At 33.4% G+C, this 17,107-nt stretch overlaps 1 protein-coding gene across 5 annotated transcripts in view; it reads left to right on the top strand.

Moving 5' to 3' along the window:
- PDS5A (PDS5 cohesin associated factor A) overlaps nucleotides 1–17,107 on the top strand; it is a 137,909-nt gene that overhangs the window by 53,404 nt on the left and 67,398 nt on the right. For all 5 annotated transcript variants that reach the window (XM_064584392.1, XM_064584391.1, XM_045881292.3 and 2 more), the window contains exons 8-16: nucleotides 1,234–1,374; nucleotides 4,619–4,734; nucleotides 7,104–7,198; nucleotides 8,102–8,247; nucleotides 10,573–10,724; nucleotides 12,255–12,368; nucleotides 14,903–14,984; nucleotides 16,328–16,376; nucleotides 16,611–16,750. In XM_064584392.1, the coding sequence (XP_064440462.1) occupies nucleotides 1,234–1,374; nucleotides 4,619–4,734; nucleotides 7,104–7,198; nucleotides 8,102–8,247; nucleotides 10,573–10,724; nucleotides 12,255–12,368; nucleotides 14,903–14,984; nucleotides 16,328–16,376; nucleotides 16,611–16,750 (1,035 nt within the window). The remainder of the gene's footprint in view (nucleotides 1–1,233; nucleotides 1,375–4,618; nucleotides 4,735–7,103; nucleotides 7,199–8,101; nucleotides 8,248–10,572; nucleotides 10,725–12,254; nucleotides 12,369–14,902; nucleotides 14,985–16,327; nucleotides 16,377–16,610; nucleotides 16,751–17,107) is intronic.

Genomic DNA, 17,107 nt, shown 5'->3' with positions numbered 1-17,107 from the left:
CATACTCTATATAAAATTTTAAATTGTCTGTATATTTCTATATTTTGAAATTATTTCTTTATAAATGACCGTAAATGTTTCTTTGAATTGATATATATCCATAATTTATCTAACCATTTCCTTATTATCTTGCATTTAGATATTTTCAGTGTTTTCCTTTAATAGTTACCATCTTGAGTGTAGCATTTATCTATTGTTGAATTATTTTCCACATATAAAAACCCAAGTGAGAGTATATTAATGGCATGAATTATTAGTATTATATTACTAAATTAATATTTAAACATGGTAAAAGAAAAGTTTCTTTTCACAAAAAAATATATAGTGAAAAGTGTCTCTCTTCAACTCTGAATACCCTATTCTCAGTTCTCAGAAATAACCATTACCAATAGACTTTCAATATATCCTTCCAGAATTAGTGTTCTATGCATAATCATTTTTGTATATGTGTATTTTTTAATCTTGTTAAAACTTTATTTTTCCACGGTCTCCATAATAAGTATGAATATTTTCTAACTTTTAATGTATGTTGCTCTTCAAAGGAACTATATTGTTTGATGATACTACCAAAAATAGATACTTACATCAGTTATGTGCAACTGCCTCCTTAGCATTTTTAAATTTAATATTTTTTTCCTATGTGTGTCTGTGTATTGGCAGGGAATGGAGGTGTCTTTTAATTTGTGCTTTTGATATTCTCTTTGTTTCTTTCTAGCATTCTTTTAAATCACCAGTTAGCTTTTGTATCATCACTTTTTTTCCCTCTTGATACTCTGAGTCAAAATATATTTGACTTTGGGTATTAAAAAAAAAAAAAAGCCCCCACCTTTAAGTACTCTTTATTACTAAACTCATGGCAAAATTAGTCAGACATAAATAAAAGGCAGAAAATAAAAGATTGAGATTTTAAAATTTCTCTATTATAAGGAAATTTCTCTATAAAATTCTTTATAATGAATTACATAAACTATCAAAGTTGTTTTGTTTTTATGGAAGATTCCTAGAAATACTATCTTAATTTGGAAAACTTTCATAATTAGATATTTAGACGTTTATTCTGTTTTAGTGACTGTTCTATCATATATTAGTAATCGAAATAATGTTTTGTTTCATCCCCTTCAGTTGTATATGTAATGCCTAAGTATATCTTTTTTTAGACACATTTATAAAAAAAAATCTGTCCAAGTTTTTAAGTGAAATGGATGTTTTATTTTTGTTTAATATCTCCTTTAGTTTTTCAATCAAGTCCTGGTGCTGGGAAGATCATCAGTAAGTGATTTGTCAGAACATGTATTTGATCTGATTCAGGAACTTTTTGCAATAGATCCTCATTTATTATTATCTGTCATGCCGCAGCTTGAATTCAAACTAAAGGTAGGACTGACTATAATTTTTAAGCTCTTTAGGCTTTAAGAGAAAAATTTATATATAACTTTGTAAAAGATAAATATTGTTTTACTCTTTAAAAGAAAATGTGAGTTCAATTTATCTTCTTACATTTAGTTAAGGTATACATTTTTAATCATTTCAGTAAAACAGTCTCTCTCATCTGGGTGTAATAGGAGAATTACATGGGAAAATTATAACTCTCCTAGTTGTTAAATATCTGATAAACACAATGACACAAATAATAGATATGAAGAATGATATTATTCCTTATAATACATACTTATTAAATAGTATTTATTATTAGGTAGATATACTTTAGAACATCAAAAGATTTCAAACTGAGTCCTTAAAGGGTCTTGATTATAACTATATGAACCTTCCATAGTATAGATCAAGGACAAAAATTTTACTGTATGACTTGGGGCATATCTTATTTTTTATAGCCAACTAAGCAAGGGATTCATAAGTCCTCAAAAAATATGAAAAACTTGACACTCGATCCCCTACCCCAGTTGAACTATGTGAGATAACAGCTTACATTTGCTTAATATTCTCGACTTTGTGAAAGGCTTTTTATATCCAGTATCTTATTTGATCCTTAAACTGTGGTATAGTTAGGAACCAACATTATAGTTTTGATTTTTGAGATGAAAAATTTAAGATGAAATATTTTTTGCCCAGTTGCACAGTTAAAACAGACTTGAGATTAGAACTCCAATCTTCACACTCTTTGAACATTTATATACATGATGGTTAAGAATTGTCCATATTGGGGGCACCTGTGTGACTCAGTTGGTGTTAAGCATCCAACTCCTGCTTTCAGCTCAGGTCATGATCTCAGGGTTGTGAGATTAAGCCCCATCGGGCTCCACTACTAAGTGGGGAGTCTGCTTCTCACCCCCCCCACAAGTGCTGGGCATGGAACCAACTTAAGATTCTCTCTCTCCTTCTCCCCTTCCCTCCCTCTCCAAAAAAATTAAAAATAAAGAATTGTCCATATTGTCTTTATTATAAATATTTGTCATTTATAGTATAAAAGGACATTATACTAAGCTTCTAAGAAAGTCTGTTATATGAAAAATACGGAGAACAAGGTTTTGTTTTATTTTTTAAGAGTTTATTTTAACAACAGCCTAAAGATGTTTCCATACCAAATTATTTCTAGGTGTAAGGCATTAAAATATTTTCTCTCAATCTCTTCATAGAGTCTGAATATGAAAAGTCACGCCTCTTCAATCCTTAAATAAGATTGCCATGATAGATGGTGGGAAGGAATTGAGAACTAGATTTCTAGGTTTCTATATGTGGACTGAGGGAGACACGACCTCAGAGACACCAAATGATTTTTGCACCAAAATCAGTTTACCATCACTATAATCATATTCCAGCCTCACTCAAGGAATATATTTTAAATTTTAAAAAGGTAGGAGGGTGAGTTTTCACTCAGTTTCAGTAGTTAAAAATATAGATATAAAATGTCACATCATTTGAAATAATCACTAAACCACTGAAGTAGTCACAAGTAGAATAAAACTTCCACTTATTTTAGTTTTTGACATTTAAGTGATAGACTGATTTTTCTTTAAAAAAATAAATCATGTTGGTTAGTTGATTGGACTTACTAAAAGGTCCTAATCTGCATTGCTGGAGAAAAACTTTGTCAAAGAAAATCAGTTTTGTAATTACAAATGTTAAAGCTTGATACAGTTTTCTTTTTTACGTCTTTGATAAGTGTGCCTGTTTTACCCACAAAACCCCTATTCCTGAAAGATGAGATATTCATAACAAAGACTATATCCCATATACCTTATTTTTTTAACTTGCTGTCTTTTTCCATGAATATTTCTTTACTGGATTTCTGGTATTACTCTAGACACATGTTGTATATGAATGCTTGAAAAAAATTAGCAATTGCTTTTTGTTACTCCCTTTATTTTCCTAGTGAATATGTGATTTTTAAAGTTTCACACACCACATGGTTTCAGAATAACTTAATTTATATAGTAAGATGTGACATCACTAGTGAAACTGAAACAGAATTCATAGCATATGTTGATACAGGATAAGAAAATTGGAGGCCTTTATCAAAAAAAAAAAACTTCAAACTAAGTTTTGATTTTTTTGTAATGTTCAGTTTAGCTGACCTTTTAGATCTTAACATTCTTGTTCTTCTATTAAGATGAGTTTTCCCAGGGGCGCCTGGGTAGCGCAGATGGTTAAGCATCTGCCTTCGGCTCAGGTCATGATCCCAGGGTCCTGGGATCAAGCCCCACATGGGGCTCCTGGCTCAGCGGGGAGCCTGCTTCTCCCTCTCCCTCTGCCTCTCTCCCTGCTCATGCTCTCTCTCTCTCTGTATCTCTGTGTCTCAAATGAATAAATAAAATCTTAAAAAAAAAAACAACTGAGTTTTCCTGAATCATGTGTTATGTTCTCCAGTAAGTTAGGGAAATCCTTTTTTTTTTTTTTCCCTAAGATTTTATTTATTTATTTGAGATAGAGCGAGAGCGAGGGAGCCAGAGCACGAGCCGGGGGAGGGCAGAAGGAGAGGGAGAAGCAGGCTCCCCGCTGAGCAGGGAGCCTGATGTGGGGCTTGATCCCAGGACCCTGAGACCATGACCTGAGCCGAAGGCAGGTGCCCCAGAGGGATCCTTGATTAAAATTTCATATGTCAAAACCTTAAATGATATGATTTTATGTTGGAGCCTCAAATGGCAGGAAAGATTTCTTATAAGAAAACTTACTAGGATGGGGGGGCTCAGTTGGTTAAGCACTCTTGATCTCAGGGTTGTGAATTCAGGCCCCACATTGGGCTCCACAATGGGTGTGGAGTCTACTTAAAAAAAAGAGAGAGAAAGAAAGAAAAGAAAATTTATTAGGGTGGGAATTATTTGCAGCTTTGCCCTTCACAGAATTTTTTCTAAGCTCTTAGGGGATGTTAGAATTGAATGATTATCTTCGTATTTCTACAATGTCTGGGCGTAGATTGCAAACAAGCAGTGAAGGAGGCATAAATTAGCAGTTGGAGGGGGTGTGAAATAAGAACAAAGAACCAGACAGTCTGACATGGAATCACATCAATTTCCACATTATAAATGAGAGCATATGATATTTTAAAGTTCTCATTAATATAAGTGGAAATATGAAGCTATAGCTTCTCAGGAATGATTCATGTTGTTTTCTGTAATCTGATGAATAAACTGTGGCTCATTTATTTTCTCTTTTTCCTTAGAGCAATGATGGAGAAGAGCGATTAGCTGTTGTTCGACTTTTAGCTAAATTATTTGGTTCTAAAGATTCTGATTTGGCAACACAGAATCGTCCTCTTTGGCAGTGTTTTCTTGGACGGTAAGAGAACATACAATCCTATGGATTCTAACTTTTATGTTTTGGAGGCCAGTCAGTATGGTCCATTTGATTAAAACCACACATATCAAAACTTTAATTGATATGTGGTTTTTTTTTTTTTAGTATCTGTGTTGCTGTTTTTCTTGGAGAATAAATTGTAGATCAGATTTTTTATGAAGAATGCTTATTATTTACCACATAACACTTTTTAATCTTTCTGTGCTACAATTATGTCATTAGAATAGATAGGCAACATCTGAGAATGTTCCATATTAAGATTTTTAAATCATGAGACTGAAGACATAATGATCCAGTCCATGCCATTTTTCAGTCCAGCAGTATATTCATTTACTAGTGTTTATTGTTTAGGTCTGTAGCTATCTAATTGAATGATGTATGTTATGAATTAATTTGGTATTATGGTATGATTTTGAAATTGAAAATAACATTGCTCTTCATTCAGATAACTTTTAATGTTCCTTCTCAAGAACTTAGAATTATTAGGATCTATTCAACTTGATGGTAAGGTTGAAAAATCTATGAAATTTATCAAATTCCCTCTTGAATTCCATTTACACATTTCTTGCTTCAAACCATGAAAAGTCAGTTTTTACTGTTAGTATTCTAGAGAACTTTTAGATTTATCATTGTTTAATTCACTTAATTCAGAAGGTAGGCCTAGAAATTTTCTTAAAGTAAATTCATTATAATAATCCCAAGTTAGATTTGTCAGTAATTTTTTTTTTTAAAGATTTTATTTATTTATTTGACAGAGAGAGACACAGCAAGAGAGGGAACACAAGCAGGGGGAGTGGGAGAGGGAAAAGCAGGCTCCCAACTGAGCAGGGAGCCTGATGCGGGGCTCGATCCCAGGACCCTGGGATCATGACCTGAGCCGAAGGCAGTCGCTTAACCAACTGAGCCACCCAGGCGCCCCTTGTCAGTTATATTTTAATATTTGAAAAATCTCTGACACTGACAGTCTTAATTTGCTCAGAACAGGCCATTCTGAAGGTCTGTAAATGCTGACTATTTTGGATAATTAAACTTGATTTTATGAGAACTTGGAATGAAGCAACTATACTTGTCAATAAGCAAGAGGAGTGATTCTGTCCTTGTGATTGCCTTGATGTTTATAGCAAAACAATTACTTGTAAAAACTAAATCAACTGAAAGAGGCTTCTTATATTCATAATTTTACATTCACTGCTATTTCTAATCAGTCTCCAATTCATTGAAACAAAGATATATTACCAGTGTATCTGTTTTACTGTATTATTTTCTTTAATTATTTAGCAATAAGTGTTTTGATACTTTGTAATGTTTTCATTTTTCTCTGGCAATTAGAAAATTTATAAATCCTAAATGCAAGATTTATTAAAGTAAAATTATTGTAATTTTAATCTTTATATAAGAAAGTAAGAAAAAAGTAAGATTTAATTTTTATTTATTAACTATTTTATTTTTATTTATTAAGACATTTATTGGGGCACCTGGGTGGCTCAGTCAGTTAAGCATCGGCCTTCAGCTCAGGTCATGATTTTGGGATCCTGGAGCATAGTGCTCCCTGCTCAGCAGGGAGTCTGCTTCTGCCCTTCCCCTGCTTGTGCTCTCTCTCACTCAAATAAATAAATAAAATCTTTTTTAAAAAAGACATTTATTATATAACTTTTAATTGGTTATTTTATGAGATTACAAATAAAAATATTTCTTGCTATTTAAAAACATTATTTATAATTAACAAATGTTTCTTAAATTGCCCATAATAAATTTTAAATTTGAGAGTTGTTAAGTTTACCTTTATTATGTGAAGTTTTGGGTCTGCATGTGGTGTTTCATATTTATTGCTTTTTTACAATATACTCAAGCTTTAAAAGAGTACTTTAATACAAGTTCGTCCCAGGAAACGAAACTTTTTTGTTTAAGCAGTTTCATAACATGCATTTTATGAACTTATCTTTGAACTTCTGGATCTGCCTCTCATATGATTTGCTCTCTACCTCTTATTCCTCTAGTATTTTCCCCCATAAACTTTTTTCAAGTAGATTTTGGAGGTTTCAAATATTTATTTTTTGTTTTGTGTCATAATTAGGCTCTTAAATTTGGGGCTCTACAAAGTATGTAGTTTGGGTTGGGGATATGTTTATACTTTTGTTTGTTTTAGCATGGTAAACATTCTGTTTTCAAAAATGTTTTTTGGAACTACATTATCTTTTTATATTCTCCCTTAAGAACATATTGTCATTATAAAATAACACACTTTTTAATCAGTAACTGTTGTTTATAGGCACTTATCTACTGTAGATATACCTTATTTTAAAATAATTATTTTGCCTTACAACTAATCTTTAGCAACCTTTTCCATGTAGATTTAATGACATTCACGTTCCTGTGAGATTAGAAAGTGTGAAATTTGCCAGTCACTGTTTAATGAATCACCCAGATTTAGCAAAGGATCTCACAGGTAAGCTGGCTGATTTATTATAAATATGAGAGTAATCACACAAATATATTTTAGATGTGGCCTTTGACCTTAAATTTAGTATCTGAATAAGTTTTAACTCTGGCACTATTTCAGATTTTTATCAGTCCTGGACTGATAAATGATTTCATGTTTGTACAATAAAATTACACTTGAAAACTTCATACTGTAATCTTTTAGAATTTTTTTGGAAATCAGAGTTTGAGGAAGTAGACATTGGGTTTGGGCACAAATCATTATACCTATGTGATAATTAAATATAGTAACATAATCTAATAATAACCCAGAAAGTGAGTATCTCCTGGAGTAGACTAGAATTTCTCATTCTTCACTTGAACATAAAGCGTTTGAACCTGCTTATTTGGTATTGGCAAATAAATGCTTTTATCAAAATGCTGTTTACCAAAAAAGAAACATTTTTTTGTTTTGGTTTTGTTTGTATTGTAATTATTTAGGAATCTTTTTTAGAGGTCATAGAATGTTATTCTGTATTTTATATTGTGTAATGTACAGAACTATACCTGTCGGCAAACTTGCTGTAAGCATTTTTACTGTTTTTCTTTTAATTCTTTTAATTTGTATTATAACTTAAGTTCTGAATATACAAATCAGATATTTTGTTGTGATTTGACTTATCCAGAACAGTTGAGGTAAAATACATTATTTATTAAGATGTGACTCCAGTAATAAATAGCGTGGTATAGTTTATTTTGTGATTCTATAGGGTATTGCCACCTCAAAAATAAAATGATTTTAATTCATGCCACATTTTACAAACATTGTTTCAGTATGGATAGAAGCCTAAAGCATTAGTCTTTTCTGTCATTCTGAACATGACAAATAACATAGCTAACATTTAGCTTTAGTTTTTTTCTCTTATTACAGAATATTTGAAAGTTAGATCACATGATCCCGAAGAGGCTATTCGTCATGATGTCATTGTTACTATAATAACAGCTGCCAAAAGAGACCTTGCCTTAGTAAATGATCAGCTACTGGGCTTTGTAAGAGAAAGAACACTGGATAAACGGGTAAAATCTGAGGAATTTTATTCTTTTGTAATTTACTATATTTAAAGTGTTTGCTAGGGGCGCCTGGGTGGCTTAGTTGGTTAAGCGACTGCCTTCAGCTCAGTCATGATCCCGGAGTTCTGGGATCGAGTCCCGCATCGAGCCTGCTTCCCCCTCTGACCCTCTCCCCTCTCATGCTGTTTCTCACTCTCTCTCGCTCTCTCTCAAATAAATCTTAAAAAAATAAAGTGTTTGCTAAAGACAATAGAAATTATTTCTAAAGTTTTATTTTACCTTTTCACTTACTAGTTTCAAAAGAATAGTGAGTGATCACCTATGTTTTTTTCTTACAGTTAACATTTTCAGAAGTGACCATGTTGTATAAACTTAGCTGGATCTGTCATTGGACTAAAAGAATATCATACTTTATATGAAAGTGATACTTCTGTAGTGCTGTACCAAGCTAAGGGCTGAAGTGATAGTTGTATGTTCAGATACCTTTTTGTGTGATTTCCTGTCTGTGGTCACAATTAAAAACATGGTTTGATAAGGAAGAGTAGTACTAAGAACAACAAAAGCTGTTGCTAAGTATAGGATCAACTGTAAGCAAGAGACAGACATGCAAGGCAGGCTGATTAGACATCTTATTAACATCTTTAACAAAAGTTACCTTTGCAGTGTGCTGTTTTATTTGAGGCATGGTTGAAAACACACTGTCCTCATAAAACCAGTGTCGTTGGCGCTCCTGGATGGCTCAGTCAGTTAAGCATCTGCCTTCGGTTCAGGTCGTGATCCCAGGGTCCTGGGATCAAGCCCCGCATTGGGCTACCTGCTCGGCAGGGAGCCTGCTTCTCTCCCTCTGCCTGCCGCTCCCCCTGCTTGTGCACGCTCACTCTCTCTGACAAATAAATAAATGAAATCGTAAAAAAAAAAAAAAAAAGGCAGTGTCCTTTAGCAGTAGTTTCAGAGTAAAATTATATTTCTTGGTTATAAAATACAGCAAGAGGTATTCTTTAAGTTCTTTTTAAATATTTTGTTAGAGGAGGCAAATATGTCATGTGGGCACTGTTTAACATGTCCAACTGTATCAGTGATTATAACTTTGAACAAGTTTTTCCTCTTGGCTTTAATTTAAATGAAATGATGCTCTACCTAGTAGTTAGCTGGTAACTCTCTCCCCGCCCGCCCCCACCTCCATACACACACTCAATTTAAGGTATTACCAATTTTGTTATTTCCTCCTTTTAGAAACTTTTCACTCCTGCTTCTACTAATGTTTGTTTGTAGTTTCTGAAGGAGTTGAATAAATGAATCTTCCTGAGGCTGCATGATATGGTCAAAATAGCATCTATTGGATATTTTTTAGGACCCGGATTTTGGTGCAGTAAATTAGATGACCTTGTGTATAGCCTTTCTGAAATTTGTTTTCTCCCCTATAAAATGTGGGGACAGGACTTAATCTTAGATTTCACTGCTTACAGTCTTTGGTTTCATGTGAGAAATGTCAAAGGCATCTGTTACCTGTTATATGGGAACAAAGTTTCATTCCATCTAAATAGCCTAAAAATGAAGAAATTATACAAAAAAGAAATATTAATGTAAATAAACCAAAGATCGTATGCTCTGATTTGTTATTGAGACAAATATCTTTTTTTTTATTACCTCACTGTCATGGTTCTAACTGTAGGTTTTTATAGTCTCCTTTTTTATCGACCTTCTTCCTGCCACCTTTCTTTCCTCCTAGCAAACTGTTCCAGTCTCTGGAAGTCCCAAAGAGTCTTCTTCCACTAACTAGTATGTGGCTAGGTAAATCATTTGCCCTTTTAATCTATAAAGTAAGGAAGTTCACTTAAAATGATCACTAAGGTTCTTTCCAACTTCGTAATTCTAGGATCTTGATACTAAATTTTGTTTTTATTCTGAGTTAATATCAAAAGGAATGTAATTAGGATAAAATATTCCAGATGATAGGGCTTTTGGTTGCAGAGTAAATCACACTTTCTCTTTTACCTTTTATCACTTTTAAAACTTGGGCAAATTTTTTTAGACAGAATCTAATGAAATCATCTGTAAGATTTACTACCGATTGGTTGGCTATGAGTGAAATAAAAAATTGGTAGGTGATTTAATAGTATTTGCATTCAACAATTTTTAAAATAGTCTGATTTATAAATATATATGTATTCAAAATTGTTGGTAAAGCAACTTGTTGCTTCTTAGGAAAATAAATACTATGCCAGCTTATGTACATATGATTGTAAAACCTAGTGAAGAAATGCCAGTTTTTGCAGATTAGTATACTAAAGTTTGGTATCTCACTCATTCAATAAACTTTATACTTTTTAGTGGCGAGTAAGAAAAGAAGCTATGATGGGTCTGGCTCAGCTTTATAAGAAATACTGCCTTCATGGTGAAGCGGGAAAGGAAGCTGCAGAGAAAGTCAGCTGGATAAAAGACAAGCTTTTGCATATTTATTATCAGAATAGCATCGATGACAAGTGAGTCTGACATGTTGGTAGAATGGTTGAATATAAAAGTGCTTTTAACTTTTTGACATATAATATACTTTTTAATTTTTTAATTTCTAAATTTGGAAGTCACTTTCTGCATATTTATACATTCTATGTTTAAATAAGACTCTGACACAAATTGTCAAGTAGCATCATTAGTGAAGTAGGTATGGACTTTGGAGTCAGACCAGAGACCAAATGTTCATTCTGCCCCTTATTAGATGTGTGCTTCTGCACAACTGACTTCTGTGCACCTTGGGTTTTATCTAAAAAGTAATAATAAAGCTTTCCATGCAAGATGGTCATGTGGATTAAATAAAAAATGAACGTAAAGCTCCCTAACCCAGTGCCTGTCAATATGGGACTATTCAGTAACTGCTAATTATTATTTTTACTTTTTTGCAACACTGTAAGTATCAATAGAGGAAGTACTATGGTGTTTTTTTATTGAGGTATAATCGACACATAACATTAATTTTAGGTGTATAACATAATAATTCTATATTTGTATATATTGGGGAAAGATCACCACAGTATGTCAACTTAACATCCATCCCCATATTTAGTTACAAATTTTTTTTTCTTGTGTTAAGGACTTACATTGTTACCATTTTTTGAATGTTACTTATAATTCTATATTGGGTTGTAGTAATGATTTTGGTTTTTGCAAAGTATTTTGCAATGCTTGATAGAATTAGACTGATTACTTCAGCATCACTGGCTGTGTATTTCGTTGATTAATGAGGATTTCTTGTATTGTCTTACTCTGATGGTTCTGAATAATAAATATAAGCTTAGCAAGAAGGTTATTCCAGTATCGTTAAGGAATTTAAACTGTGGAGAGAAGAGAGATCAGATGTGCACAGGAAAAGCTAAATTTTCGGGAAGTAATACTAAGGAAGATCCCCCTGATTTTATTAAATGACGACATGGGAAAGGAGTTGGATTGTAATTGGAGGAAGTCAATGTTTTTGTGTGTGTGTGTGTTGGGGTTTTTTTGGTTTTGGATTTGAGTTTTTTGTTTTGTTTTGTTTTTCTGAGAATTAGCTGTTCTTGATCGTAGCTTTATATGTAGTGTTAAGTAATTTCCTATCCCTCAGGACTGATGAAGAATAGCTGGAACAGCCTAGCACCCTGTGTTTAGGGATAACGTATAACCCTTTTAGAACAAATATTCCATACTGACAGAAAGTAAAGCCACAAATAGCAACCACAGCTCTAAATTTTAAAATAACTATATTCCAGGGTGCCTGCCTGTCTCAGTCAGTAGAGCACGCAACTCGTGATTTCATGAGTTCGAGCCCCACATTGGGCGCAGAAATTACTCAAAAACAAAACAAAACCAACAGCAATCAAATAAAAATCATACTCCAAGGAAAGGAACCGGTCACCTACTAATCTTTTCCATTGTATTTACACACATAGGTCTGGTATCTTTGCATGAGATGGTTAAAATATAAAAGGGCTATTGCTTCTGAAAATAACAATAATTGTAACTGGGATTTTTTTGTTTCATAGACTGTTGGTAGAGAAAATCTTTGCACAGTATCTTGTCCCCCACAACCTGGAAACAGAAGAGAGAATGAAATGCTTATATTACTTATATGCTAGTTTGGATCCAAATGCTGTCAAGTAAGTTACTTTTTAAATGATTGTTTGGAGTTAAAGATTTTATAAAATTACCTTATCTAATTGTTGATAGGGTTGTTGCTTCTTCTAGTTGAATCAAAAACCTCAGGGGCGCCTGGGTGGCTCAGTCAGTAGGGTCCGACTCCTGATTTTGGTTCAGATTTTGCCACAGGCTGGGCATGGAGCTTGATTAAGATTCTCTCCCTTTACCCCCCTCTCCCCCCTCGCACTCACACATGCTCTCTCAAGGAAGAAAGAACCTTAGATAAATGTTTATACAGAAAAATTTATAAGTTTAGATAAATTAAAAGCAAAAAATAATCCTATATGCATAGACATATTTGGCAACTGAGTCAATAATACAGTTTCAGGGATTCAAAGAAATCCCCATGTCAAAATTACTTTTGTCTACCTGTTCACAGGGATCTAAATTACACTATTGGAGCTTTACAATATTAATCCTAAGAACTAAATACTGCTTCTTAATCAGGAAAGTATATTGAGATCACTCTGTGTAGAATGACCATGTGATTGGTTGTTCGAACCGGGTTATTTTTGAAACAGAAAGGCACTATTAATATTTTTGATTAGGCAATTGGCATAAACTTTAACTGTCCCAGGCCAACTAGGATGTGTGGTCACTCCACTGTAATAAAGCTTTTTAAAAAAGTAAACACGTGGGCGCCTGGGTGGCTCAGATGGTTAAGCGTCTGCCTTCGGCTCAGGTCATGATCCCAGAGTCCTGGGATTGAGTCCCGCATCAGGCTCCCTGCTCAGCGGGAAGTCTGCTTCTCCCTCTCCCTCTGCCATTCCCTCTGCTTGTGCTCTTCTATCTCTCTGTCAAATAAATAAAATCTTAAAAAAAAAAAAACGTAAACACGTCCCGTCACTAAGAATTTTGATTCTTCTGAAAAGAACCTCAGCTTGTGTGTGTGTGTGTATTATTATTATATGTGTATATTATATTTTATGTATTTGTTTTTTAACTTCCATATAATTTCAAACTTACAGAGAAGTTGCGGAAATAGTACAAAGCACTTTTACCTAGATTCATCATTTGCTTTATCACTTTGCCATTTGCATATACTTTTTCTTTATCCCTACATAAATATTTTCTTCTGAACCATTTGAGAGTAATTTGCAGACATTAGATCCCTTTACCCCTAAATATTTCAGTGTATATTCCCTAAGAACAAGGATATTCTCTTATATGACCAGAGTACTCTTATCAAAATCAAGAGATTTAACATTGATACAATGTTATTGTCTAATGTGTATTTAAGTTCCCTCAGTTGTTCCAATAATGTGCTTTATGGGTTTTTTTTCTTTTCTGGGATTATAGATTGTATATTACATTGTCATATGTCTCTAGTTTCTTAATTTGGAGCCATTCCTCAGTCTTTGTCTCTTACAACTTTGATGGTTGGGGAAGAGTATTGCATGGTCCAGTCCAATTTTGTAGAATATTTCCTCAATTCGGGTTCATCCAGTGTTTCCTCATTAGATTGGGATTATGCATTTTCAGCAGAAATTCTACAGAGGTAACGTTGTATCCTTAGTGTATTATATTAGGAGGCGTTAGCCATCATTTTTTTTTTTAATTTTCAGGTAATTCCTAATGCTCACCCTACGTAGTAAATCCCTAGCCTAAGGTTTTGGTCTCTTTATATTTCAAAATATTGGCAAATAATACTCCAACATAGACTAATGTCTCAGAGATCCCTCTGGGCACCTGGAATTATGGACTGGGTTTGTGAGAGAAGAAAATCTGCTTTCATGGAGAGAAAGAAGTGTAGAATAATAAACACACTCAAGTTAAATTTGGTGTCTTGAATCTACATCATTTCTAAGTTTATTTCTATGGCCCTTCATGAATACCTCTTAGCCTGCCATGAAAATGCCTTTATGATCTGATCCTTTTCTGCAGTATGTTCCAGCTTCCTGATGCTACTCCATTCACACTCTGTGCTCCAATCTGTAAAAAAACGTTTAAGTTACCTATCCCAGGCATTTTGATGACATTTTATCTTTTTTTTTTTTGGTACCGGAACATTCTAGTTTCCCCTGCTTAGAATGTCTTTGAGTCCCCAGGCGCCTGGGTGGCTCAGTCCGTTAAGCGTCTCCCCTTGGCTCAGGTCATGATCTCAGGGTCCTGGGTTCAAGCCCCACATTGGGCTCCCCGCCCAGCAGGGAGTCTGCTTCTCCCTCTCTGCCCCTCCCCCCTGCTCATGCTCAAGCTTGCTTTCTCTCTCTCTCAAATAAAATCTTTTTTTAAAAAAAATGCCTTTCAGTCCCCATTTACCGAGAAAGATCCTATTCATCCTTCTAAACTTCTCAAATATTTTCTCTCATAAGAAGTTTTTTATATACTATTTTAAGCTAACCTGTCTTAATCCTATAAATAAGTGCTGGTGCTTAAAATTTTAGGTAGATGTAGAAGCATAGTGTATCTATCCCATGCAACAAGAAAAGTAGTAAAGTTGAATAATTACCAGATTGTTATATTACATATCTTTTTCATATTTATAACTTAACAGAGCTCTCAATGAAATGTGGAAGTGTCAGAACATGCTTAGAAGTCATGTACGAGAACTATTGGATTTGCACAAGCAACCTACAGTAGGTTCATGATTTGTTTAAATTAATAGTTTGTTATGGTCATCGTTCAATTTTTCTGTAATTACACATAATGAAGCAAGTAAAAACTTTCAAGTGTTTTCCAAATGTCGGTTACACATAATTTCTCTAGTTTTCCAAGCTAAATTTTAACTGTAAATGAATATAACAAAATCTTATTTTCTAGTATGAACAAAGAAATGGTAATTTCTAGTTTATCATTTCAGATACTAAGAATTTATACATGGTTCATCAATTTTCAAATAATTAGAATTAAACATCAGATAAAATTTTATGAGAAATCATGATTTTTTTTTACTCCATGATTTTGGGCCCTTCAATGTAGTCACTATCAAATTTAGGTACCAGTTCTATAAATATGGCAAAGTCAAATTAACAAAAAAATTTTGCCCAGTGTCTTCTGGAAGATGGGGGGGAAAGAAACTTGAATAATTTCTTAATATACTTCTAAGTGTGTTTGCTACTAGAATAAGTGTTCTTAACTAGGAAATTATAGACAGAGACCCTTCAAGGATCTATTGATGCTAAAGCAAGGGTTGGCAAAATTTTTTGTAAATGATCAGATTGTAAAAACTTAGGCTTTACCAGCCATAAAGTCTGGTGAACTGCTCAACTCTGCCTTTATAAAATTGCAAAAGCAGTCATAGACAATATGTAAGTGAACAAATGTGACTGTGTTTCCGCAAAACTTGAACAATAACAGATGGTCCATAGGACCATAGTTTACCAATTTCTGATCCAAATTATTCAAATTTCATACAAATTTAGTAATAAGGTAATAACTTTATTGTGCTGGACTATACAGAATTACTTTTTGGGAGGCAGGTGGTATTCTGAGGTTATTTAAGTAATAGGCCACAAAATAGTTAATAGAACTCTTCAGGAAGAAATTTTTTTCTACTTGTCACATTTTTAGTTAATTTTCTTTGATGTATCGCTTCACAGTAATTTTGATAACCATAATTGTTTCAGTTATCTTCAGTTCAGTCTTCTGGCAAGATGTTTTCCCTATGGAAGTTATGTTACTCCTTTTTAATTTTTAAAAACCTCTTTTTGACATCACCTTTCCTTCTGTTTGTCCTAACTTAGTAGTTGTCGCTACTCCACAATTCTTTGTTACCAACTTGGGGCGTAGATTTTCTGGTGGCTAGTGTGTGGTGTTTTTTGGTTTGTTTTGTTTTGTTTTTTTGTTGTTTTTTTTTTTTTTAGTGTGTGGTGTTTTTTGTTTTGTTTTGGGTTTTTTTTTTTCTTTAAAAATGTGTAATTGGATTTTCTTACAGAAATTTGGTAGCAAACATGACTTCTGTTTTTGTTTTAAATTTCAGTCAGAGGCTAACTGTTCTGCCATGTTTGGAAAACTGATGACCATAGCAAGTGAGTTTGTTTATTCACTCCATATGTATATAATAAACATCAAAACAGACAATTTACATAATGGGACTATCAATTTAATACTAAGTAAGAGAAAATAATCCTCTTAATTTTATTTCTAAGAACCAGTTAGGCTGATTGTTTTTTGATAGCTCAGCATAATTTTTAAGACCACTTGCTTTTAGTTTAGTATAGTAGTTTTTATTTTATAATACTGATTCTCTTTCAATTTTATAGAGAATTTGCCTGACCCTGGGAAAGCACAAGATTTTGTGAAGAAATTTAACCAGGTTCTCGGTGATGATGAGAAATTGCGGTCTCAGCTGGAGTTATTAATCAGCCCAACCTGTTCATGCAAACAGGCAGATGTTTGTGTGGTTAGTAAATTATACTTCTACATGTGTTCTTTTAGCTTAGCTTGTTGAAATTTATATTTCATTAAAGTCTGCTTTACATAAATTATTTGTGTTAATTTAACAATATTGTGAACTCTAAATTACCCAGGAGTATATCTGTGGTCAGCTTAGCTCTCTTACCACTGCTTAACCAAATTCCAGGAAAAACACTAGAGAACTAAGCCAGGGAGTTTGGTCCTAGGAATTGAGCAAAACAGTATGCTTTGTATTTAGTAGACGTTTGTTAAGTAAATAGAATTTTCTAAATGCTTATGTGTGTATGCATTTTCTTCACTCATGTATTAGCATGGAAATAACCCTTGTCAATAAATTAGCAAC

Source organism: Mirounga angustirostris, unplaced genomic scaffold, assembly GCF_029215605.1.
Source record: "Mirounga angustirostris isolate CCGP_5_RB_7025 unplaced genomic scaffold, mMirAng1.0.hap1 SCAF_2, whole genome shotgun sequence".
Taxonomy (NCBI): Eukaryota; Metazoa; Chordata; class Mammalia; order Carnivora; family Phocidae; genus Mirounga; species Mirounga angustirostris.
Note: the sequence above shows the minus strand (reverse complement) of the source record. Positions and strands in the feature narration are given on the sequence as shown.